Genomic DNA, 25,156 nt, shown 5'->3' with positions numbered 1-25,156 from the left:
AGTTATTGGTTAAATTGACCAATGAAAATCTAATTATGTGCAGCAATATAGCTGCATTCCTAGGACCTTCTTGTCTTGCTGTGTGGCTTGACCCTTGTAGGTTGCTGTTGGTCTACACCAGGGGTCTCCAAACTTTCTAAACAAAGGGCCAGTTTATTGCCCTTTTAGACCTTAGGGGGGCCGGACTGTGGATCGTGAGAGTAGAAAATGGAATATAGAATTTTAGGATAATTCCGCATTGATGGTATCAATGGAGGAATAGTTCCTCATTATTGGTGTCAGTGGAGGAAGTGCCCCATCATTAGTGTCAGTGGAGGAATAGTTCCTCATCATTGCTGTCAGTGGGAGGAATATTGCCTCACATCAGTGGGAGAAATAGTGTCCCAAGGGCCAGATAAGGGTCGCACGACCACGCAGTTATCTGTTACAGTAACACAGGACCATATAGCAAAAAATGGCCTGGTCATGAAGAGGGGTAAACCTTCTAGAGGTTAATGAGGTATGTAATGAGAGCATACCTTCCCGCTCTAGGGAGCGGGAAGGATCAGTGATCATATGTGTAACGGTCAGGGGTTTACGATCTTCCATTCCACCAACCCACGACAGCTTATCCGACAATCCAGCAGACAGGACCCATTACATTCCCCAGAATAAACGAGACAAGCTCTGTTCTCTGAGTCAAACGAATGAATGCTTTAATGGTAAACTCTCAGGTTTGTATACAGTTACAAAGCATGCTTCAGTAATCACAGGGACAATGAAACGCTCCACCCAAAACATCACACAATGGGTGCTTAACAAGTTCTCCCCTCAATCCACATCCCAGACAGACATTCTGGAGTTAATTACTACAGCTGACAAGTCACATTCCACATCTTATCATCAATAGACTTTTCACACAAAACAGTCTCATTAGCATCCACAATGAAATATCTTAGGAGCAGACCTAATTAACACAATGGACAACAGACCGTAATCACAGCAAGACACTTAAACATCCCATAATAGGCAGCCAGACTGGCTACCAAGCTCCAATTCACATCACCACAGTAGCAGACTTAATTAGCATCTCAACAGTCTATGTTACACATTGAATGAGACATTCTTATTGACCTGTTGGGGGTCAGAATAAACCACCTGTAATATGTCAAGATCTCCTGCAATACAAAAATTTTCATTAATGTCCCATCTCATGTAATTCGAGATATCCGTTCTCAGTCACCAAAAGGGACTCCCGTTACAATATGATCACTGTGATTGGCTGTCGCAGTGGTCAGGAGCCAGTATCCCGGCTACTGATCATTGGTCTTTGACAGCTCAGTCGCTGTGCTGGGAGCTCTCAGTGAGGAGGGCATTCTCTCAGCATAGAAACCCTGACTGCCCATTGATGCATGTGTTGTGTTGGTAATAAAGCCGTCTCTTTTTGTCACTACACACATGTGTTACATGGCCGGCAAGAGGTTAATTAAAGATACACAACAAATTGTAGATCTGTTTGTAAAAGTTTTAAAATCTCCTTTTAACTTTCTTTTTTTCTGTTTTGCTGCTGGCAGGCTTGTGGCTTACCTGGATGTACACCGGTGCCTGGAACACCTGGGGTATTTAGGGTACCCCATTTTGTGTGAACAGGACAGCCAGACTCACGCTATCACAGGTATGAGCTCTTTACAGCACACGTTCCCCAAAAGGTATATTTACAGTTGGGCAAGTCACAGAAGCACAAATGGTGCAGCATCATTACTGGGTGTGTTATTGTTGGTCTGTGTCCTCGTGGGTGTTAGGTTGGGCAGACTGAGTGCAAATGCAGTCCATCCAGGACTGCCAGCTCCTATAGCTGGAAGCCCACTAACCTGCCAATCGAGGCGAACATGATTTGCATGCACATGCCCAAGAGCCAGCCCGCTGATTGGGAATACTCCTACAAAGAGAACTCCAAAAAAAAACAATTCAAAGCACCCCCATCCCCCGTGCTCGCACACAGAAGTGAACGCTTACGTAGGTTGTGCACACATGTGTAAACGGTGTTTGCGCTATACAGCTGAGGTATCGCTGTGAAAATTCGAGCGAGAGCAACAATTCTAGTGCTGGACCTCCCTCCTGTGTAATTCTGGTAAACTGTAAAAAAAATTGAAAGCATCACCTATGGAGATTTTTAAGTATCAGTTTTTTTTTCGCCATTGCACAATCATACGCAGTTTTAAAGCATGACACGTTGGGTATCTATTTACTCGCTATAACACCATCTTTTATATTTTACCAAAAAAAATTGGGTTGTACTGTATATCGTGTTTTCTCGCATTAAAATTAATTAACCACTTAAGGACCGCCTCCTGCAGATATACGTCGGCAGAATGGCACGGCTGGGCACAAGCACGTACAGGTACGTCCTCTTTAAGTGCCCAGCCGTGGGTCGCGGGGGCGCGCCGGCGACCCGGTCTGAAGCTCCATGAATGCAGCCGCGGGACCCAATCGCCGATGGAGTCCCGCGATCGGTCCCCGGAGCTGAAGAACGGGGAGAGGTGTGTGTGTAAACACAGCTTCCCCGTTCTTCACTGTGGCGCTGTCGTTGATCGTGTGTTCCCTGTTCTAGGGAAATACGATCAATGACGTCACACGTCCAGCCCCGCCCCCCTACAGTTAGAAACACAGATGAGGTCACACTTAACCCCTTCAGTGCCCCCCTAGTGGTTAACTCCCAAACTGCAATTGTACTTTTCACAGTAAACAATGAATTTTTATAGCATTTTTTGCTGTGAAAATGACAGTGGTCCCAAAAATGTGTCAAACTTGTTCGATGTGTCCGTCATAATGTCGCAGTCACGAAAAAAAAACGCTGATCGCCGCAATTAGTAGTAAATTTTTTTTTAAAAAAATGCAATAAATCTCCTATTTTGTAAACGCTATAAATTTTTGCACAAACCAATCGATAAACGCGATTTTTTTTTTACCAAAAATAGGTAGAAGAATACGTATCGGCCTAAACTGAGGAAATTTTTTTTTTTATATATATGTTTTTGGGGGATATTTATTATAGCAAAAAGTAAAAAATATTGAATTTTTTTCAAAATTGTCGCTCTATTTTTGTTTATAGCGCAAAAAATAAAAACCGCAGAGGTGATCAAATACCACCAAAAGAAAGCTCTATTTGTGGGGAAAAAAGGATGCCAATTTTGTTTGGGAGCCACGTCGCACGACCGCGCAATTGTCAGTTAAAGTGACACAGTGCCGAATCGCAAAAACTGGCCAGGTCCTTTACCTGCCTAAAGGTCCGGGTCTTAAAGCGGGAGTTCACCCGAAAAAAAAAAATTTTAACATTAGATTGAGGCTAATTAAGGGGAGCAGAAACGGGTATTTTTTTTAAAATCAATGCCGTACTTACCGATAGATCTTCTCCACCGCTTCCGGGTATGGTCTTTGGGACTGGGCGTTCCTATTTGATTGACAGGCTTCTGACGGTCGCATACATCGCGTTACCAGTTGCCGAAAGAAGCCAAACGTCGGTGCGGCTCTATACAGCGCCTGCGCACCGACGTTCGGCTACTTTCGGAAACTCGTGACGCGCTGTATGTGACGGTCAGAAGGCTGTCAATCAAATAGGAAAGCCCAGTCCCGCAGCCCATATCCGGAAGTGGCGGGAGAACTTCTATCTCTAAAACGGTAAGTACGGCATTGATTTTAAAAAACAATACCCGTTTCTGCTCCCCTTAATTAGCCTCGATCTAATGTTAAAAATTCATTTTTTGGGTGAACCTCCACTTTAAGTGTATTCAGAAAAAATTGTGTTTTGAAAAATCGCTGCTCAACTTCTGTGTGACATAAAAAATTGCAACGCCGACCAATTTTTTCTCTAGGGCCTCTGCTTAAAAAAATATTATACTGTTTGGGGATTTTCTAGCATAGAAATATATTTTTACTTGTAGGAGAGAAATGTCAGAATTGGCCCAGGCTGGAAGTCGTTAAAAAGGAGAACATTTGATTCAAACATTTTTATTGCATTTTTTTGTCCGGGAGTGAAAGGGAAGCAAGGAATATATTTTATGAATACATCACACATCGGCTTTAACCTTAAGGAATGTTTTGCTCAGAGTTTCCCTTTAGGTGTTGACATTATCTCTGTGTTCTGGCAGATGTGAGTCTTGTATCGGCTGTGGATAAGTCAATCAGACTCCCAGCATTCCTCACTTTCTTATCCCGGCTATTATAGGATTAATCACCATCGGGACGCAATGATAGCCGCACAAGCTGCTCCTTGTAGCAACGGTGTAATTCCTTCGTTGGATTTTTTTATATCCTAGGACCAAAGAGCTCTCAAAGAACATTAACTGTTCTTCATCATAGATTGTATTTCTTGACCTGATACTTATATGTGTTGGGATTTCTCTAGCTGGAGACTTTTTTTGCAGTCAGTCTCGCTTCCCTATGGCCTGACGCCAACAACCACAGTGGCAAGAATATAAATCAAAATAAACAAAGGCATAACCATTTACCTCCATACAGTGGGGACAATTAATTATTTGATCCCGTGCAGATTTTGTACGTTTGCCCACTTACAAAGAACTGAAGGATCTATAGTTTTATCATAGGGGTATTTTAAATGATAGAGACAGGTAGCCAGATTCAGAGAGAGTTACGCCGGCGTATCTACTGATAACGTAACTCTGAACCTGCGCCGTCGTAAATTTTAAGTGTATTCTCAAATTGAGATACACTTAAATCTAGCTAAGATACGACCGCGGGCGCCGTCGTATCTTAGCTGTCTATTTAGGCCGGCCGCTAGGGGCGTGTACGCTGATTTATGCCTAGAATGCGTAAATTTAGCGAGATTCGCCTATTCACGAACGTACGCTTGCTCGTCGCAGTAAAGATACTCCGTTTACGTAAGGCGTTTTCAGGCCTAAAGTTATTCCACCAAAAAGATGGCGCAGCCAATGTGAAAGGGTCACTAAAGGATTTTTTCTTTAGCTAAATAGCTTCCTTTACCTTACTGCAGTCCTGGTTTCATGTCCTCATTGTTCGTTTTTGCTTTGATGTTGCTGTAATTCCTCTCCGATCTGGACACTTCCTGGTTGTCTGATTCCTGATCACCACAGTACTGGGAGATTTCTCACGGTGGTCACTAATCAAGGAGGTGTGATTACTGTGTGTAAAACGAAACTGGATTGGTGCTGAGGAGTTTTAGACAAAGTGTCACTGCCCTCTATTGGCTCTCTGTACATCAGAGAACCAGCAAACAACAGCAAAAATGAAACTAAACTGCAGGTACATTATATGATTGGTTTTTATCTATTTTTAATCATTTTTAAAAGGAATCAGTTAACTATTATGTCTCTATACCCTGTAAACAGTCATTTCAGCAAAAAAAAAAAATTTCTTTAGTGACCCTTTAAGTATGGACGTCGGAACCGCATTGAATGTCATACATTTTTACGTCGTTTGCGTAAGTCGTCCGTGAATGGGGCTGGGCGTAATTTACGTTCACGTCGAAACTGATAAGTCTTTGCGGCGTAATTTGGAGCATGCGCACTAGGATATGTCCACGGACGGCGCTTGCGCCGTTCGTTCAAAACGTCAATCACGCCGGGTCACGATTCATTAGCATAAAACACGCCCACCTCTTTACAATTTGAATTAGGCGCACTTAGGCCGGCACATTTACGATACGCCGCCGTAACTTAGGACGCAAGTGCTTTGTGAATACAGCACTCGCCTCTCTAACTTACGGCGGCGTAGCGTATATGAGATACGCTACGCCTGCCTAACGTTGGTTACATCTACGTGAATCCAGCCAAGGATATCAACCAAAAATGCAGAAAAAACACACCAAACAAATGTTATAAATTGAGTTGCAGTTTAGTGAGTAAAATAAGTACCGTATTTGCCGGCATTTATAAGACGACACCCTAATTGTACATTTTTTTTATGTTGGTTTTGTGGTATACTCACTGTATAAGATGACCCCCATAAGATGACCCCCTTACGACCAAGTCTGCAGCCTGCTGGATGTGTCTCACAGTACCATATACCACGCTGAGCCAATCACGGCGAGTGATGCATTCTATTAATGGATACAAAGCCTGCTCGGATTGGCAGAGGATGTGACATCATCAGCCCGCGCCTCTGACTCTCAAAGCCAATCTGAGCAGGCTACTGTATGTGTGTTTACATCCACTTTAAATGAAGGAGAATAGGGAGTCAATTAAGGCAGATTAAAGTAAATTAAGGGTTGATAAGTGATCCCCACTGACAGCTCAAAGAAGCCAGCCTGAAAGTATCGGTTTCAGGTATCGGTGCATTTGCACGAGTGACGATACTTGGTATCGGTGCAACCCTAATCTTTGATTTCATCCACTGACACCAATGAAGGGATCTAATGGCACCATTGATGTAGCACAGTTTCTTTCAATGACACCAATGATGGGGCATTGTTCCTCCCAAAGACACTATTGATGGGGCAAATTTCCTCCTAATGACCCCAACGGTGAGGCACAATTCCTCCTAATGACCTCAACAATGGGGCACAATTCCTCTCACTGACACCAAAGATGGGGCATTGTTTACTCCCACTGATGGCGGGACATTTTCCACTCCCTATGGTCCCAGTCCAGCCCGCATAAAATCTGAACTACAGTAAACTGGCCTTTAGTTTAGAATGTTTGGAGACCCCTGATCTAGAGATTTTTCTGAAATTAAATGTACAGAATTGTTCTTTCTTTCTTCCCAGTGACCCGCGAGAAGAGGATAGACCTGGAAAAGGGACAGACCCAGAGAAGCGTTTTCTTGTGTAAGGTCATTGGCCCTCGAGGGACAGGGAAGTCGGCCTTCCTGCGGTCCTTCCTTGGCCAGAGCCTTGAGGTAAGTGAGGTGAATGCCGCCTTTAAAACAGACTTTGCACTTTACTCTGACCCCCCTCACCCTTTTTTAAATGTACAAAAAAAAGAGCTTTTGTGGAGGGAAAAATAGATAATATATTCACCTTTCCTGACTCCCATAGTGCAGGGAGTGACGTAATCTCTTCCCAACAAGATCCCGGGGAATGCTGATCAGCCCAAATTTTGCAAGAAGACGCTGTAGCACAGTGCCGGATCACCTGCAGATTTGGGCAACTCCACATTCTCTGGGATCTGTCTGGAAGGAGGATGACGTCGCCCTCGGTCAGGGTAAGGCAAACGCACACGTTTTCCTTCACTTCCATTCCTGGTAAACACTATGGGCCAGATTCAGATAGATCAGCGGATCTTTAGATCGGCGTAATCTATCTGATTTAAGATCCGCCCCCGCAAGTTTTAGAGGCAAGTGGGTAATTCACAAAACACTTACCTCCAAACTTGCGGCGGCGGATCGTAATTCCTCCGCGTCGTTCGAATAGCGTATGCGCCGTCCGGAAATTTTCCCAGCGTGCATTGCTCCAAATGACTGTCATTGATTTCGATGCTTACGTAAATGACGTCCATCCGTATTCGCGAACGACTTGCGCAAACGGCGTAAAAAAAAATCAAATTTTGTCGCGGGAATGACGGCCATACTTAACATTGGCTGCGCCTCATAGAAGCGGGGGTAACTATGCGCCGGGAAAAACCCTTACGTAAACGTCGTAAAAACACTGCGTCGGGCCCGCGTACGTTCGTGAATTGGCGTATCTCGCTGATTTACATATTCTCTGCGTAAATCAGCGAGAACGCCCCCAGCGGCCATTTTTAAATTGCAGTTAAGATCCGACGGTGTAACACAGTTACACCTGTCGGATCTTAGGCATATCTATGCGTAACTGATTCGATGAATCAGTCGCATAGATACGACCGGCCTAACTCAGAGATGCACCGTCGTATCTCTTTGAGAATCTGGCCCTATCACTGGAACGAGAAGTGAGGGATGTCCTAACCAACTGGAATGCAAACTGACAGATCTATCTCTTCTGTTTCGTTTCTGTTGAAAATTGTGTTTTTTGTTTTTATTTTTTATCTGTTGGAACTGTTTTCTGTCACTTCCTGTGCCACTGGGCAGACTGGTAGCAGAGGGAGCTATTGGTTCCCACACCTGTCAATCAAATTCTGTAATGAGGGAGTGGCTTCTGTCAATCAAATCCTATGAAGACGGAGCGTTACAATCACTTTAAAGCGGAAGTCCCGCGAAAAAAAAAAATATTAAAAGCCAGCAGCTACAAATACTGCAGCTGCTGAATTTTAATAAATGGACACTTACCTGTTCAGGGTGCTCACGATGTCGACAGCAGAAGAGCATTTGCTAGGCGCTCGGCTGCCCCCGCCGCCATCCTCGGTGAGGGAATCAGGAAGTGAAGCCTTGCGGCTTCACTGCCCGGTTCTCTACTGCGCGAGTAGCGCGGCGCGTTCCCAGTGGTCCCTGCTGTCTCCTGGGACCAGTGTGTTTCCAAGAAGGCAGCGGGGGGGGGGGGGGGCGTGCAAGTGGAGTGACTCTGTATAATTATCTGCAATAAGTCAGGCACTGACTGGTATCTCAAAGAAAAAACAAAATAATCCCATGTTGTTCTTCTGTGTTTTCCTTGGTCTGTCCCCATCTGCTTTTGGTCCCTTCCAGCCACCATGTTAGTGGTGTGTATTCCATTGCCTAGATTCACATACATTGCCGCAACTTTGCAGGGGCGTAGCTTAAGGCATTTAGGCTACGCCGCCGTAAGTTAGCGAGGCAAGTACACGATTCACAATGTACTTGGCTGCTAAGTTACGGCGGCGTAGCCTAAAGCGGGCGGGCGTAAGCGCGCCTAATTCAAATGTGTGTAAGGGGGCGTGTTTTATGACGTAAATCCCTATTCACGGACGACTTACGCAAACGACGTAAAAAATTCGAATTTCGACACGGGAACGGCGGCCATACTTAGCATTACTATTCCAACTAGGGCCTAGCTCTAACTTTACGCGGCCTATCTCTTACGTAAACGGCGTAAAAGTACTGCGTCGGCCGGGCGTACGTTCGTGAATCGGCGTATCTACTAATTTACATATTCTACGCCGACCGCAATGGAAGCGCCACCTAGCGGCCATCCGAAATATTGCAACCTAAGATAGGACGGCGCAAGCCGTCGTATCTTAGATATGTTTAAGTGTATCTCTGTTTGAGCATACACTTAAACATAAGTCGGCGTAGATTCTGAGTTAGGTCGGCTTATCTACTGATAAGCCGGCCTAACTCTTTCTGAATCTACCTACATATGTCTGTTCCTTATGTGTACCTTTTTTTTTTTTATCGCCTCTTTTCTTAGGAGCAGCAGAGGAACCGTGGGGAGGCCTCCTTCTACTCCATCAACACAGTGCTGGTTGGGGGGCAGGAAAAGTATCTTATAGTAAGTAGTACCAGATTTCTCACATTATAGTTGCTCTGTGTTGTGTTATGAAAAGGCCCCTCAGCATTGTGTCACAGGAAATGTATAACTTGTATGTCCATCGCATGCAAGATGTGAACTATCCAGTTATTTTCAGTTGACACTTCAAGTCTGTTAAATGCCTTGCATGGATATTCAGAAACTTCACTGCAGATATTTACTTTTCTTTCTTGGTACCCTCATTTCTTTCTTCTATGTGACACAGTTCTAAAGCATGACACGGATTTCACAGTGACATTATTTCTGTAATATACAGAAGGGACACTCTGATATAAAGGAACAGATTGTTGTTTTTTTTTGTATGTCCTCGGAAAGGGGTGAAATGGAACATATCCAGGAGAGAAATATTATTTCATCTCTTTAGAAGTCCGATTGTCATGTTTGCGTTAGAAGAAAATCCATCAGCTTCTGTCTGCCATCCCAAGGCCGCCGTGTATACCGCTCTGGTCCCGTTCCTTCTTCTTTTAATTGACAGCTTAATTATGTCATCCCACAGAGGAGCAGCCTGACCTGAATCTGTGAGCCGACGCCGTCTGCAAGACGTGCACGGGCCTGAGAGGACGCCGCGTCCCTCACCAAAATATTTAATGCAACCTTTAAGCTGAACTTCAGAGAACTGAACAAATAAAGCTACCCTGACGATGGGGCTTCTCATGCACTGCAAGGGTTAAATGGTCATTTATGCCTAGGACACCACTTTGACTTGCCTTATCCCCCCCCCCAGAAGCTGGAGCTGGCCCATTCACTCCTATACTGCAGGTTGTGGGCTTGCACTCAGTGTCCTCGCTTACATTGTGGGACTGCTGTTCCTCTACATGGCGTCGTCACAGCTGTGACTGCCAGCCAGAGCGCCAAAGAGAAGAGGCTTTGGGGGGTCTGGTCGCATAGAAGGAGACTTCAGGGGTGAGGTATAACATAAGTAAAAAGTTCTAGTACCCTAGACCAGTGGTCTCCAAATTGTGGCCGGGGGCCAGATGCGGCCCTTTGCTTGCTTTTATCCAGCCCCTGGGGCACTAATCCTTCCACTGATAACAATGGGAAATAATTGACGCCAGTGATGGGGCGCGATTCCTGCCGGGGACGCCAGTGATGGGGCGCGATTCCTCCCATGGGCGCCAGTGATGGGGCGCGATTCCTCCCATGGGCGCCAGTGATGGGGCGCGATTCCTCCCACGGACGCCAGTGATGGGGCGCGATTCCTCCCAGGGACGCCAGTGATGGGGCGCGATTCCTCCCAGGGACGCCAGTGATGGGGCGCGATTCCTCCCAGGGACGCCAATGATGGGGCGCGATTCCTCCCAGGGACGCCAGTGATGGGGCGCGATTCCTCCCAGGGACGCCAGTGATGGGGCGCGATTCCTCCCAGGGACGCCAGTGATGGGGCGCGGTTCCTCCCAGGGACGCCAGTGATGGGGCGAGGTTCCTCCCAGGGACGCCAGTGATGGGGCGCGATTCCTCCCAGGGACGCCAGTGATGGGGCGCGGTTCCTCCCAGGGACGCCAGTGATGGGGCGCGGTTCCTCCCAGGGACGCCAGTGATGGGGCGCGATTCCTCCCAGGGACGCCAGTGATGGGGCGCGATTCCTGCCAGGGACGCCAGTGATGGGGCGCGATTCCTGCCAGGGACGGCAGTGACGGGGCGCGATTCCTGCCAGGGACGGCAGTGATGGGGCGCGATTCCTGCCACTGACACCAGTGATGGGGCGCGATTCCTGCCACTGACGCCAGTGATTCTTCCCACTGATGTCAAGACCTTTTCTACTCCGAACGGTCACAGTCTGGCCCCCTCAAGTCTGAAGGATACTAAACTGGCCCTTAGTTTAAAAAAGTTTGGAGACCCATGCCCTAAGCAAAAATAACAAGCCTTCAACCTATGCTTATATTGTGAGGGAACTCCCTACAAGGGTGTTTTTGTTTTATTTTGAATCCCCTATAGTTTAGCGGTCACTACTCAATAGTGTTAGATCTTTGCCTGTCATAATGGCCTGACGTTCGACCAGAACAGGAAAGTTTGGACGACCGTTGCCGGTATGGTGATCTCTAGGTGTCGGCATCTCAGAATAAGGCAAAGCCTTCCATGACTTGGCAGCCGCATGCAAAGGAGGTGAAGGCCATTGTCGTGGGTGATGGGACTTATTTGTTATTGATGTGCTTTTTGTAGGGAATTATTTATTTTTTTATGCAAGATTCAGACACCCCCTTAAAAATGTTCTCTCTCTCCCCAGCTATTTGAGGTGGATGTGGACACGGATTTCCTGAAGCAGTCAGATGCTGCCTGTGATGTGGCCTGTTTAATGTATGATGTCAGTGACCCCAAATCCTTCAACTACTGTGCCAGTATATACAAGGTGAGTCCTTGCATGTATCTGTCATGGCAAAGGAAGCCATCTTATAGACTATGACAGTTTCCCTCTATAGTGTGTACTTTTTTCAGTTATTTTTTAAAAATAGGAATTTTTACCTTTTTAATATCACTTTAAAGTCTGGTTAGAAAAACTATTCAATACTCAGTACCCCCAGGTAGGGTCACCTATGTGGCTTGCCAACTCATCTGTGTCTCCTTCCTTTTACAGCAACACTACATGGAGAGTCAGACGCCTTGCATGTTTGTGGGGTGCAAATGGGACCTAGGCGAGGTAAAGCAACAGCATGGGATCTCACCCTCAGAGTTCTGTCACAAGCATCGCCTGCCGCCTCCCTACCACTTCAGCTGCCAGGGAACCATGGACAAAACCATCTACAGCAAGATAGCTGCAGCTGCCGCCTTCCCGTGAGTATCAGACCTAGGGACCTGGTTTATGCCAAAGAACAAGAGTGTGGGGCTTTGCGGGCTTTATTGTAAAACGAGTGGAAATGAAAAATGGGGATAGTAGCCTACGCGTTTCACTCTATAGATGAGTGCTCAGCCATGACTAAGCACTGATCTATAGTGTGAAACGCGTAGGCTGCTATCCCCATTTTTTTTTTTGCTGTATTTTGTAGTGCATTTTCCACCCGTTTTACAATAAAGACAATCTAAAGGTTTTTTGGAGTGCGGCTGTCCATTTTTTAGCCTCTACAATCTACTGATCCCTGGTGCCAATCTTTACAGCATGGGTGCTCAACCTGTGGCCCTGCAGATGTTGCCGAACTACAAGTCCCATGAGACATTGCAAGGCAGACAGTATGATGGGACTTTTATTGCGACAACAGCTGGAGGGCCACAGGTTGAGCACCCTTGCTTTACAGGCTCCAAAAAAAAAAAATGCACAAAGGCATTTTTTTAGCCTCTATAATTTGCCTTGTGCATTGCCGGTGACTTGTCCTTAAAGTTCCCCTAACGTGAAAGATCCTTCAAAGACTGCGCAGGCGCAAACTTGCCGACGGAAATCTCCGAACCTCACCCGGCATCCAGGCTCATTCTTTAACATCCCCGTGGATTGGAGGATGTTAAAAAAAAGAGCCAGGAGGCCGAGTGAGCGCAGCGAGGACGTGAGACCGACTGGCCACTTTCCTCAAAATCCACGTCGCCCTGGATGCCGGCCGAGGTTTGGAGATTTCCGTCGGCAAGTTTGCGCCTGCGCAGTTCTTAAAGGAACTTTCTCGTTGGCCGGAACTATATCGGCAGATCAGATTGCGCCTGCGCAGGAACTTTCACGTTAGCCGAAACCATATCGGCAGATCACCGGCACCCTGGATCTCCTGAGAAGTCACTGATTGTTCAGCATACCCACCTGGAGCGGTAACTCCCTTTTCTTAGGCCCCTTTCACACTGAGGAGTTTTTCAGGCGGCACAGCGCTAAAAATAGCGCCTGAAAAACTCCTGCATTGCATACTGCCCGAGGGCTTTCACACTGAGGCGATGCGCTGGCAGGGAGACAAAAAAAATCTCCTGTCGGCAGCATCTTTGGAGTGGTGTGTATACCACTCCTTCCCATTTAAAACAATGGGAACCGCAGCAATACCGCCCGCAATGTGCCTCTGCAGAGGCGCATTGCGGGCGGTATTAACCCTTTATCGGCCGCTATTGGGGGTTAATATCACACCGCTAGCAGCCGAATCCTGTGGCAAACCCGACGGTATAGCGCATTTTTAGCGGCACTATACCGCCACCACGGCTCCCGCCCCAGTGTGAAAGGGGCCTTAGGGATCAGTAGATGGCGGGTGCTATGCAAGTCTCCTGCAGACCTGTCTGTGTATCTGTGTATACCCGTACAGGGAAGCAGATACATTGACGGGAAGAGTCCCATGAGCTACCACATCACCGTAGTAGTTCATTGAGAACTACAAGACGACATCCGCAAAGGATATCGGGACTTGTAATTTATTCACACACAGGGCTCTGTGAATGAATGACGCAGTCGCGTGGGCCGTACAGCTCTCATGGGGGGGGGCGGCTAAAATAAGAGACCTGAGCAGGGATGTTTTAAGAAATATACCCTACAAGTCCTTTAAAAACAAAGTAAAAATTATTTAGGAAGGCAAACTAGTTCTAGCAACAATGCCAAGTTGAGGGAGAACCTAAATGTAGTCTGGGCACCTAGTGCAGTGTTTTTCAACTCCAGTCCTCAAGGCGCCCCAACAGGTCATGTTTTCAAGATTTCCCTCAGATGAAAAAGCTGTGGTAATTACTAAGGCAGTGAAACTGATCACATCGCCTGTGCAAAATAATGGAAAGCCTGAAAACATGACCTGTTGGGTCGCCTTGAGCACTGGAGTTGAGAAACACTGACCTAGGCTTCAATGACTTCTGGTCATAAAAGTGTTAAATGGAGCAGAAACATGTACTGCAGTGAAATGCATATCAGCAGCATGTCACCTCGAAGAGACCCCTTGGCAGTGACCGTCTTTCTCTTGCCTGTCTTTGCAGCCACCTCCATGACACCGACCTCAGCACAGCATCGTTCTGGTTGCGTGTGGCGCTGGGAGCCACAGTCGCCGCCGTCGTGGGATTCACGCTCTACAAAGCACTTCTACGCAGCAAATAGCCAGCGATACCTCTTCCTTCTCCAACACGAACCAGCCTGAAGACTTTTAACTCCCTCGAGTGCTAATCACTGTGACTGACGGGGAGCGTCTGCTTTTTATATCAGAAAAACGCCTACGTTTGGAGGGGCGGAGCCTCCTATTAAAAGGGGCAGCCCCCTTCTCACAGGTCACCCAGATCTGATCATCCTTTCTTAACCTTTTGCTTCCTCTTGTGACACAGAGGAACTTAGAACAAAGTTAAACAGGCCCAACTTCTTACGTTTTTTTTTTTTTTAACTGTGCTTTTCTAGTCTATTAAAGGACAACTCCACCCAGAGGTGATGCTTTAGTTCTAATTGATTGCCAGCAGGGGGAAACCAACGCCAACTTCTTGAATTTTTTTGGACTTCGGCAAAGAGGTAACGCTGCTTCCATTAACAGTCGGCTTGGTTGGAATGTCATCGTCGGAGAGTTCCCCGTAATTTAATGAGACTGTCACTCTGTCATCACAGAGCAGTGTTAATGTTTTTTGAAATTACACCCCCTCCCCCTATTCTTACCCCACCTCACTGATCGCTTTTCAACAATCTGTCGGCTGATGTTGTAACCTAAAGGGAACATTGAAGTCACCCCCCTCAGCCATGTGATAGTGCTTGGCGTAATAGTTTGACGCTAGACCCAAATACTATCACGCAGGAGGAGGTCACCTGCTCCCCTATACCTGGAAACACTGGGCATTTTGTGCCAGTTTAGCTGGAGGAAGTAGGAGGGTTTTTCTGGAAGGGTGGGCATCAGATGGACAAAGTGACAGGGTCCCCTTAATCAGTCGGGTATGTCTGGTAAATCTCCAACTGTGGGAAAGTGACACTATTTACACTTGAAATTGCACTGATTTGTTGCTGTAAATCTGAGGAGTAGATTTGAAATGAGGGGAAGCTCTGCTGATTTTTATCATCCAATCATGTGCAAGATAAAATGCTGTTTTTTTTTTCTACAGAGACTGCAATTCCAAGTTCACCTTCAATGCAATTTCAAATGCACTTTGCACTTGTAGTGCAAAGTGGATTTGCCTTTCGTAAATAACCCCCACTGTGTTTTACTTTGGCTTCAGGGGGCAATGACTGATTACTGTCAGCAAATCTTGGTTCTTATAGCCTAACTCCAGGAATACTAGGACTAATCGATGCAGCCATTCCCAGGAAGCCTTGTATTTTTATGAATGAATATAAGGCTACCTCTGGCTGAGGTGGAGATGGTGACGTTACAAGAAGCCTTGAGATTTTAAAGCGGTTGTAAACCCGCGATTATTTTTATTTTTTTTCCACCTGAAAGGCAAAAGCCATAATGAGCTAGTATGCACCGCATATTGGCTCATTCTGAAATACTTACCTCGGAACGAGGCGAGAGGAACTTACCTGGTCCACGCCGAGCGAGATGTCATCTTGACTCGGCGTGTCTTCCGGGTATCGCCGCTCCAGCGCTGTGATTGGCTGGAGCGGCGGGAGACTTTAATTCGGCAAGGTCCGGCGGCTGCCGGTCCTTTAGCCGAGGATCCCGCTGCGCATGCGCCGCTGCAATCAGCGGCGCATTGCGGGGGGGAAGATAGGAGATATTCTTTATACCTACAGGTAAGCCTTATTATAGACTTACCTGTAGGTAAGTCAAAAATGTGTGTTTACAACCACTTTAAGAATGAATAACAAGGCTTCCTCTGATTGGCTGAGTTGGAGATGGTGACGTCATCCACCCGCCTCTCCATCTCAGCTATTCCCAGGAAGCCTTGTATTTTTATCAATGAATATTAGGCTGCCTCTGGTTGATGTGGAGAGGCGGGTGGATGCCATCACCATCTCCATCTCCGCCAGTCAGAGGAAATCTTATATTCATTTATAAAAACGCAAGGCTTCCTGTGATGTCACCATCTCCACCTCCAGGTAGCCTTTATATTAATTAATATCTCAAGGCTTCCTGTGAATGGCTGAGAAGTGCTCAGCCTGACTCGGGAATGAGACAGGAAGTCCCCATACTACTGCCAGAATACAGCGCTGTATACTGTAGCTAATGCTACATACAGTTCATACAGCGCTCAGAGCCGTTGCATCGATTAGTAAAGGCAATAGTTTGTTTGGTCCAAACAAACTATTTAAAGTTATAGGCCCGGATTCACGTAGCACTTACGCCGACGTATCTCGAGATACGCCGTGTAAGTGCACATATGCGCTGTCGTATCTATGCGCCTGACTCTGAAAGCAAGATACGCCTGTAAATAGGCTTCATCCGACCGACGTAAGTTTCCTACGCCATCGTATCGTGGGCGCATATTTACGCTGGCCGCAAGGGGCGCTCCCATTGATTTACGATTCGAATATGCAAATGAGTGAGATACGCCGATTCACCAACGTACTTGCGCCCGGCGCATTAATATACACGGTTTACGTAAGTCGTACGTCCGGCGTAAAGTTAACCCTTATAAAGCAGGTGTAAGTCGGCAGCATCAATGCAAATGGCTGCACCAGGGAACACAGCCGTCGTTTTTTACGTTGTGCGTGAATAGGGCTAGTTCGTAGGTTACGTTCAAGTCGTAGGCAGTGATTTGACGTAACTTAGGCAGTTGTTTCGACGTGATTCTGAGCATGCGCACTGGGAAGCGTCCATGGGACGGCGCATGCACCGTTTGTTATTTGTATCTTGATGTCGCTCGGCCCATCATTTACATGGGGTCACGCCTCATTAGCATGCCTCACGCCCTCTGCCACTTACGACGAGTTACGCCGAGGGAACCCAGCGTAGATTAGGGAGCAAGTGCTTTGTGAATACTGTGCTCGCCGCTCTGCGATACGTTGGCGTAGCGTATATTCGATACGCTACGCCGGCATAACTATGCACCAAGGTATGTGAACCCGGGCCATAGTATACCAGGAGTTGGGCTTTAAGCCTCTGAAATGTATAAGAAGCCACAAGCTCATGCAGCCCACCAGTGCAAAGAGAAGAAATTTCAACAAGCCGCAAATCACTACAAAACCTGTGGATGGAGAGTGAAACGGCCTCAGCCCAACGTGTTTCGCCCTGCCCACAGGACTTAATCACAGGAACCAGCGGTCACAGTTTAGGGTGGGGTTCACTTTTAAAGGGTTAAACTGATATTTAGGCAGCCAGGACTGATTCACCCTCTGGCTTTTTGGATACTCCAATGGCGATATTAACGCTCTGAGGTTTCTGGCTCCACCATGCCAAAAAGTCTCACTTCTCATCATTTATTAATCGAAAAATCCAGGAGTGAAAGTGGGAGTCCCTTATAATAACTGAATTAGATAGGCGGAACTGGAAACTGCTGGAGTTCTTGGGGTGTTTAGTCCAGACATGAAAGGTTTTCTTGAAGGACCACCCCCCCACCCCGACACTACTCACTCATTATGTTCTTTGAAGAGTCTTGTGTTTAATCCATGTGTAAGCTCCTTGTCTGGTGGCTGACCTTCTCCCCTCCCCCATGTGATAGCGTTCACCCTGCCGATTGGCTGTCCAGGTCTGAGCACTGCATCCTGGGAGGAAGGTTGCATACTCCCTCCAATATCGAAGCACAAAGTCATTTCCAGAAATCTGACAGATGAATGAAGCGGTGAGGGAGTGCACAAAGGGTTAAGATCAGTGGTTAGGGGGTGCCGTATCAAGAGAACCTGTTATATTTGCCCTGAATAAAGAAAATGACAGACTTCAAGGTGGGCTGATCCTCTAAACCGGTTTTCTTTGCCTTGTTGGAACAATTCCAGTGAAGACCAAAGTGGACATGTCGTCTTTGTCTTCAGGTTTTATTTTCATTTAATTTCTCTTTTTTTTTTTTTTCTTGAGGAATAAATGTGCTAATATTGGACCAGTGAAATGTCGCCCTGTGATAGTGAAATCTGCTTTCTCATTGTCTGTGTATAGGGGATGTTCAGTAGGGAAATTATAAGGACAGGCCAACAATGAAACGGTGCAAGTCCAGTTTAGCAGGTTGGCTATATTTACAGTTTTGGAACTTGTGTGCTGGAAAAGATCTCTTCATTATATTTACAAACCAGTTTATTTCCCTCAAGCAGGCACACAACGTTCACCTCTGCAACCTATAGCACCTGTACATATGTTAGGATGATTGATAACCCAGAATCTTCTAAAACCAAAATGAGCCACTGAACTTGCTATGTTGTAAATTGCATTAGTTCAGTTCCCTGTCCTGGGCCTGTGGGCAGATTTAAATGCTCACGGCGTCATTTGGATCCACTGCAACCTCCAAATGGCAGGACCGGGGTTCCTGATGATCTGTGCTGGGGTGAAAAGGGAGCAATGGTGGAAGGGGTTTCAGAGCTGAAAAGGGTGCAATGGAGGAAGAGGTTGCAGTGATGAAACGGGTACTATGGAGGAAGAGGTTGCAGAGGTGAAAAGGGTGCAATGGTGGGAGAGGTTGCAGAGGTGAAATGGGTACAATGGAGGAAGGGATTGCAGTGATGAAAAGAGTGCAATGATGGAAGGGGTTGCAGATGCACTGGTGGAAGGGGTTGCAGAGATGAAAAGGGTGCAATTGTGGAAGGGGTTGCAGAGGTTAAATGGGTGCAATGGTGGAAGAGGTTGCAGATGTGAAAAGGGTGCAATGGTGGGAGAGGTTGCAGAGGTTAAACGGGTGCAATGGTGGAAGGGGTTGCCGAGGTGAAAAGGGTGCAATGGTGGGAGAGGTTGCAGAGGTTAAACAGGTGCAATGGTGGAAGGGGTTGCAGAGGTGAAAAGGGTGGCCGAGGTGGAAGGGGTTGCAGAGGTGAAAAGGGTGCAATGGTGGAAGGGGTTGCCGAGGTGAAAAGGGTGCAATGGTGGAAGGGGTTGCCGAGGTGAAAAGGGTGCAATGGAGGAAGGGGTTGCCGAGGTGAAAAGGGTGCAATGGTGGAAGGGGTTGCCGAGGTGAAAAGGGTGCAATGGAGGAAGGGGTTGCCGAGGTGAAAAGGGTGCAATGGAGGAAGGGGTTGCAGAGGTGAAAAGGGTGCAATGGAGGAAGGGGTTGCAGAGGTGAAAAGGGTGCAATGGAGGAAGGGGTTGCCAAGGTGAAAAGGGTGCAATGGTGGAAGGGGTTGCAGAGGTGGAAGGGGTTGCCGAGGTGAAAAGGGTGCAATGGTGGAAGGGGTTGCCGAGATGAAAAGGGTGCAATGGTGGAAGGGGTTGCCGAGGTGAAAAGGGTGCAATGGTGGAAGGGCTTGCCGAGGTGAAAAGGGTGCAATGGTGGAAGGGGTTGCCGAGGTGAAAAGGGTGCAATGGTGGAAGGGCTTGCCGAGGTGAAAAGGGTGCAATGGTGGAAGGGCTTGCCGGGGGGGAAAAGGGTGCAATGGTGGAAATGGTTGCAGAGGTGAAAAGGGTGCAATGGAGGAAGGGATTGCAGAGGTGTAAAGGGTGCAATGGTGGGAGAGGTGAAAAGGGTGCAATGGTGGAAATGGTTGCAGAGGTGAAAAGGGTGCAATGGAGGAAGGGATTGCAGAGGTGAAAAGGGTGCAATGGTGGGAGAGGTGAAAAGGGTGCAATGGTGGGAGAGGTGAAAAGGGTGCAATGGTGGAAGGGGTTGCCGAGGTGAAAAGGGTGCAATGGTGGAAGGGGTTGCAGAGACAAAATAAATAAACTACACCCTTAAAGTGATCTAGGTTTTGACCTTGAAGGTAAAACATTTGGTTCATGTAACCGGCGGCTCCACTAGCTGTTTCTATTCTCTTCACTCCCCTGCCCACCCATTTCCCCGTGGAAGTGGAACTACATCTGGTACTTGCTTCTGAGGATCATATGACTTGCTCACTGACATTGTAGTAAGTTTGCTACGAATATTTTTAATTCCTAAAGAAATCCATTCCAGTGATTCTAGTACCTCTATCCGGTCCATGCATAGTCTGCATTTTCTGTGTAGAGTGCATTCTGGAGCCGCCATTTATATTCTATCCCCACTGCCTTTGGACGGGTCCATTTCCAATTTATTGTTCCATTTTCTGTCTCTGGAATCCTGTGTGCAGACCAGGGCTTGGGACAAGGGGGGCTTCTGGTGTCACAAATCACATGACCAGCAAACCGTGAAGTTTAGGTCTGCTTACCAGTCAAAAAAGTAAACCTTTCCCAAGTGATCCTTTGAGGCTTCCATCCCTTATCTTATACCCACATCCTACAGGATTCAGGATTTCAAGCTATCCCTTACTGTAGCTGCTACACCTTTCACAACGTGTGTCTTCCATGAGTGGTCCAGAGTGGAGCTCCAGCCTCGTCTCCTTTAATCCCCAGGAATTTATCTCGCACACACTGGCAATATATCAGTACTGCTGATTTATTTATATTTATTATTAGGGTTGTCCAGATACCGATACCAGTATCGGGACCGATACCGAGTATTTGCGGGAGTACTCGTACTCACGCAAATACCCCCGATACCTAAATAGAATACTCCCCCCCCCCCCGTCGCTGCCGCCGCATCGCGCCGCCGCATCGAGGGACATGGCTAGAGGGACATTGCTGCATATGTGAGGGACATGGCTAGAGGGACATTGCTGCATATGTGAGGGACATGGCTGCATATGTGAGGGACATGGCTAGAGGGACATGGCTGCATATGGGGGGGACATGGCTGCATTTGGGGACACATTTAAAAAAAGTATCGGTATTCGGTATCGGCGACTACTTGAAAAAAAGTATCGGTACTTGTACTCGGTCCTAAAAAAGTGGTATCGGGACAACCCTATTTATTATAGCAAAAGGTAAAAAATATTGCATTTTTTTCAAAACTGTCCCTCTATTTTTGTTTATAGCGCAAAAAATAAAAACCGCAGAGGTGATCAAATACCACCAAAATAAAGCTCTATTTGTGGGGGAAAAAAGGACACCAATTTTGTTTTGGGAGCCACGTCGCACGACCACGCAATTGTCTGTTAAAGCGACGCAGTGCCGGATCGCAAAACCTGGCCGGGTCCTTTAGCTGCATTTTGGTCCGGGTCTTAAGTGGTTAATGTCACAGCCGCATATCTTTTCCCTAAGCACTCTTCAATGTCACGGATCCTGTCAGGAGGGATAAAAATAAAGAAGGATATTTTATTAATCATCTCCGATGGCTACAGACTGACAGTATTTGAATTTATCGTCCTGAGGATATTTATGTATTTTATTTTATTTTTTTAAGTGTTGAAAGTGATTAGAATTCTGGGCTGAAATCAAATGGAAGCAACAAAGGTTTCTTTATTAAATATTGGAGGATCTTTGTGAATAAAGGTTTTATAATGGCTGCAATGCTGCCTGGGGGTCTCTTTTATTGGTCTACTCTAGTGACTTGTAGTGTGATTTAGGAGGTGAAAGATAATGAACTGAGCAGAGTCCTTTAAAAACCGCAGAGAGTCATTCAGGAGAGGAGAGCTGGAGGCAGGAGAAGAGTCCTCCAGAATGACAAGATTATTTCACAAGACGAGACTTGGAGGAAAGAACAGAGTCTTCCAGAATAGCGCAGAGTATTTAGGTGAGGAAAGTTGGAGAAAGGAGCCCTCCAGCAGTATATTCAGGAGAGGAGAGTTACAAAGAGGAGGGAGCAGAGTCCACCAGCAGTATATTCAGGAGAGGAGAGTTACAAAGAGGAGGGAGCAGAGTCCTCCAGCAAGTATATTTAGGAGAGGAGAGTTACAAAGAGGAGGGAGCAGAGTCCTCCAGCAGTATATTCAGGAGAGGAGAGTTCGAAAGAGGAGGTAGCAGAGTCCTCCAGCAGTATATTCAGGAGAGGAGAGTTCGAAAGAGGAGGGAGCAGAGCCCACCAGCAGTATATTCAGGAGAGGAGAGTTACAAAGAGGAGGGAGCAGAGTCCTCCAACAGTATTCAGGAGAGGAGAGTTCGATAGAGGAGGGAGCAGAGTCCTCCAGCAGTATACAGGAGAGGAGAGTTACAAAGAGGAGGGAGCAGAGTCCTCCAGCAGTATATTCAGGAGAGGAGAGTTACAAAGAGGAGGGAGCAGAGTCCTCCAGCAGTAAATTACCAGGAGAGTCCTCCAGCAGTATATTCAGGAGAGGAGAGTTACAAAGAGGAGGGAGCAGAGTCCTCCAGCAGTATATTCAGGAGAGGAGAGTTACAAAGAGGAGGGAGCAGAGTCCTCCAGCAGTAAATTACCAGGAGAGTCCTCCAGCAGTATATTCAGGAGAGGAGAGTTACAAAGAGGAGGGAGCAGAGTCCTCCAGCAGTATATTCAGGAGAGGAGAGTTACAAAGAGGAGGGAGCAGAGTCCTCCAGCAGTAAATTACCAGGAGAGTCCTCCAGCAGTATATTCAGGAGAGGAGAGTTACAAAGAGGAGGGAGCAGAGTCCTCCAGCAGTAAATTACCAGGAGAGTCCTCCAGCAGTAAATTACCAGGAGAGTCCTCCAGCAGTATATTCAGGAGAGGAGAGTTCGAAAGAGGAGGTAGCAGAGTCCTCCAGCAGTATATTCAGGAGAGGAGAGTTACAAAGAGGAGGGAGCAGAGTCCTCCAACAGTATACAGTATTCAGGAGAGGAGAGTTGAGCCTCGTACACACGATCGGACTTCCAGCAGACTTTTCCGTGGATTTTGGTCCAAAGGGCATTGGTCGTGAACTTGTTCTGCATACAGACGGCCCAACATTCACTAAATCACATGTTTTTTCAGCTCTTTACCGCCACCCTTTGGGCAAGTTCTGCTATTGTTCTCTGATGTTTAGCAATGGTTCCGAGCATGCGTGTTTGTATTTTGGATTTTAGTTGGAAGGACTTGTGTACACACGATCAGATAAACCGACGTAACAGATTTATTGCCAGACAGTTGGTGAGCATGAACAGCCAACATTTGTTGTCATTAATTCAGCCAACACTTGTCTGATGGAGCATACACACGGTCGGATTATCCGACACAACGCGTCCGGCAGACAATTATGGCCATAAAATTGGATCATGTGTACGAGGCTTTAGATGGAGGAAGGAGCAGAGTCCTCCAGCAGTATATTCACGAGAGGGTTACGCCTCGTACACACAATCGGCTAATCTGACGGGAATTGTGTGATGACAGGCTGTTTTTTTTTTTTTTTTTTCTGATTGAGATATTTCTAGAAAACACATGATGGCCACTAGATGGCGCTGATGATGTAGGAATCGCACATAATAGATGAAGCACGGTAATTTTCTCCCTGATTGTGTGAACGTTTGTCGCATCCACACAACAGATGTTTTAGACATCAAAGTGTCACAGTTGACACTACCATCTACTTCATAGAGCGGGGGGAGGGCCCCATCAAATTTTGCTATGGGTCCCTGTGATTCTTGGTTATGCCCCGCCCCATTGCTAGAGGAGAAGGCGCCAAATTGATTTCCATGGCACCAAAGGTCCCAGTAGTAGCCGTAGGTTTTCCTCTGGTTCTTAGTCATCATGTAGCCGGCAGTGTCATATCTCATCTTTCTGGCTGTTTGTTGTCTGCATATATGTGGCGCTCACGTGTGCGCACATGCTGCGTGAATTCTCACACTTACATTTTCTTGGCAAATTATCTTCAACAAGTTAAACACATTGGCAAACATTTCCAATATCTGGAGTGACAATATATTTTCTAACCAAAATGAGAAAAAAAAAACTATGAAGAATGCATAAAAATTTATACAAATTACAAAGTAGAGCTTTATTAACCATTTGACCATCGGAAAGGTTTTACTCCCTTCATGACCAGGACATTATTTTGCTATAAAGCACTGTGATACTTTAACCACTTAAGACCCGGACCTTTAGGCAGCTAAAGGACCCTGCCAGTTTTTGCGATTCGGCACTGCGTCGCTTTAACTGACAATTGCGCGGTTGTGCGACGTGGCTCCCAAACAAAATTGGCGTCCTTTTTTTCCCACAAATAGAGCTTTCTTTTGGTGGTATTTGATCACCTCTGCGGTTTTTATTTTTTGCGCTATAAACAAAAATAGAACGACAATTTTGAAAAAAATGCAATATTTTTAACTTTTTGCTATAATAAATATTCCCCAAAAATATATTAAAAAAAAGATTCCTCAGTTTAGACCGATACGTATTCTTCTACCTATTTTTTGTAAAAAAAAATCGCAATAAACGTTTATCGATTGGTTTGCGCAAAATGTATAGCGTTTACAAAATAGGGGATAGTTTTATTGCAGTTTTATTAATTTTTCTTTTTTTTTTTTTCTACTAATGGTGGCGATCAGCGATTTTTTTCGTGACTGCGACATTATGGCGGACACATCAGACAATTTTGACACTGTATTTATAAAAATCGTAACTCGGTTTGCGAGTGTTGTCTCGCAAAACGAGCAGGATTCAGGCCATAGCGGTGTGCAGTACTGTGTTTGGCCTGAGGTGGGGGGGGGGGCGCCGGAGCTGAGCGGAGCCAAACTGCACCGTTCAGTAATGCTTGGAAAGACACGAAAATACTCAGTTCCCGAGCCTTTCCGAGGTTTGCCGAGCTGTCCTCAGGCCTTTCCGGCTGTTTTCAAGGTTCTCCGGCGCCCCCCCAACCTCTGGCCGTATGCGGTATTGCATGCTATTGAAGTCAATGTGGAAATAATTATTTTCGTTTCCATTGACTTCAATGGGGAAACTCGCTTTGATATGCAATTACTTTGGATTACGAGCATTCTCCTGGAACGGATTATGCTCGTAATACGAGATTCAACTGTATAGAGCAAATACTTTACTTCTAGACTCTGCATCTAAACATTTTGAAATCCTCAAAAATGTAATAATATTTTCCCAAAGAGGTACATTGGCACCACATAGCACAGCCCTGATCTTTCTCGGGTGAAGTTAAAGTGGAACTTTTTCCCACTTTGGATAGAGTAAAGGAGGGTTATAACCCATTGCAGAGATTCC

The 25,156-nt window shown here is 46.4% G+C and overlaps 1 protein-coding gene across 2 annotated transcripts in view; it reads left to right on the top strand.

The window, feature by feature from the left end:
• Positions 1-14,688, top strand: part of RHOT2 (ras homolog family member T2) — a 39,206-nt gene extending 24,518 nt beyond the window's left edge. For both annotated transcript variants that reach the window (XM_040356309.1, XM_040356310.1), the window contains exons 14-19: positions 1,554-1,654; positions 6,722-6,852; positions 9,236-9,316; positions 11,580-11,702; positions 11,928-12,124; positions 14,204-14,688. In XM_040356309.1, the coding sequence (XP_040212243.1) occupies positions 1,554-1,654; positions 6,722-6,852; positions 9,236-9,316; positions 11,580-11,702; positions 11,928-12,124; positions 14,204-14,321 (751 nt within the window). In that variant the 3' untranslated portion in view covers positions 14,322-14,688. The remainder of the gene's footprint in view (positions 1-1,553; positions 1,655-6,721; positions 6,853-9,235; positions 9,317-11,579; positions 11,703-11,927; positions 12,125-14,203) is intronic.
• Positions 14,689-25,156: the final 10,468 nt, after the last annotated feature.

This window comes from Rana temporaria, chromosome 6 (assembly GCF_905171775.1).
Source record: "Rana temporaria chromosome 6, aRanTem1.1, whole genome shotgun sequence".
NCBI classification, from domain to species: Eukaryota; Metazoa; Chordata; class Amphibia; order Anura; family Ranidae; genus Rana; species Rana temporaria.
The sequence above is the reverse complement of the archived record's forward strand: the minus strand, read 5'-3'. Positions and strand labels throughout refer to the sequence as shown.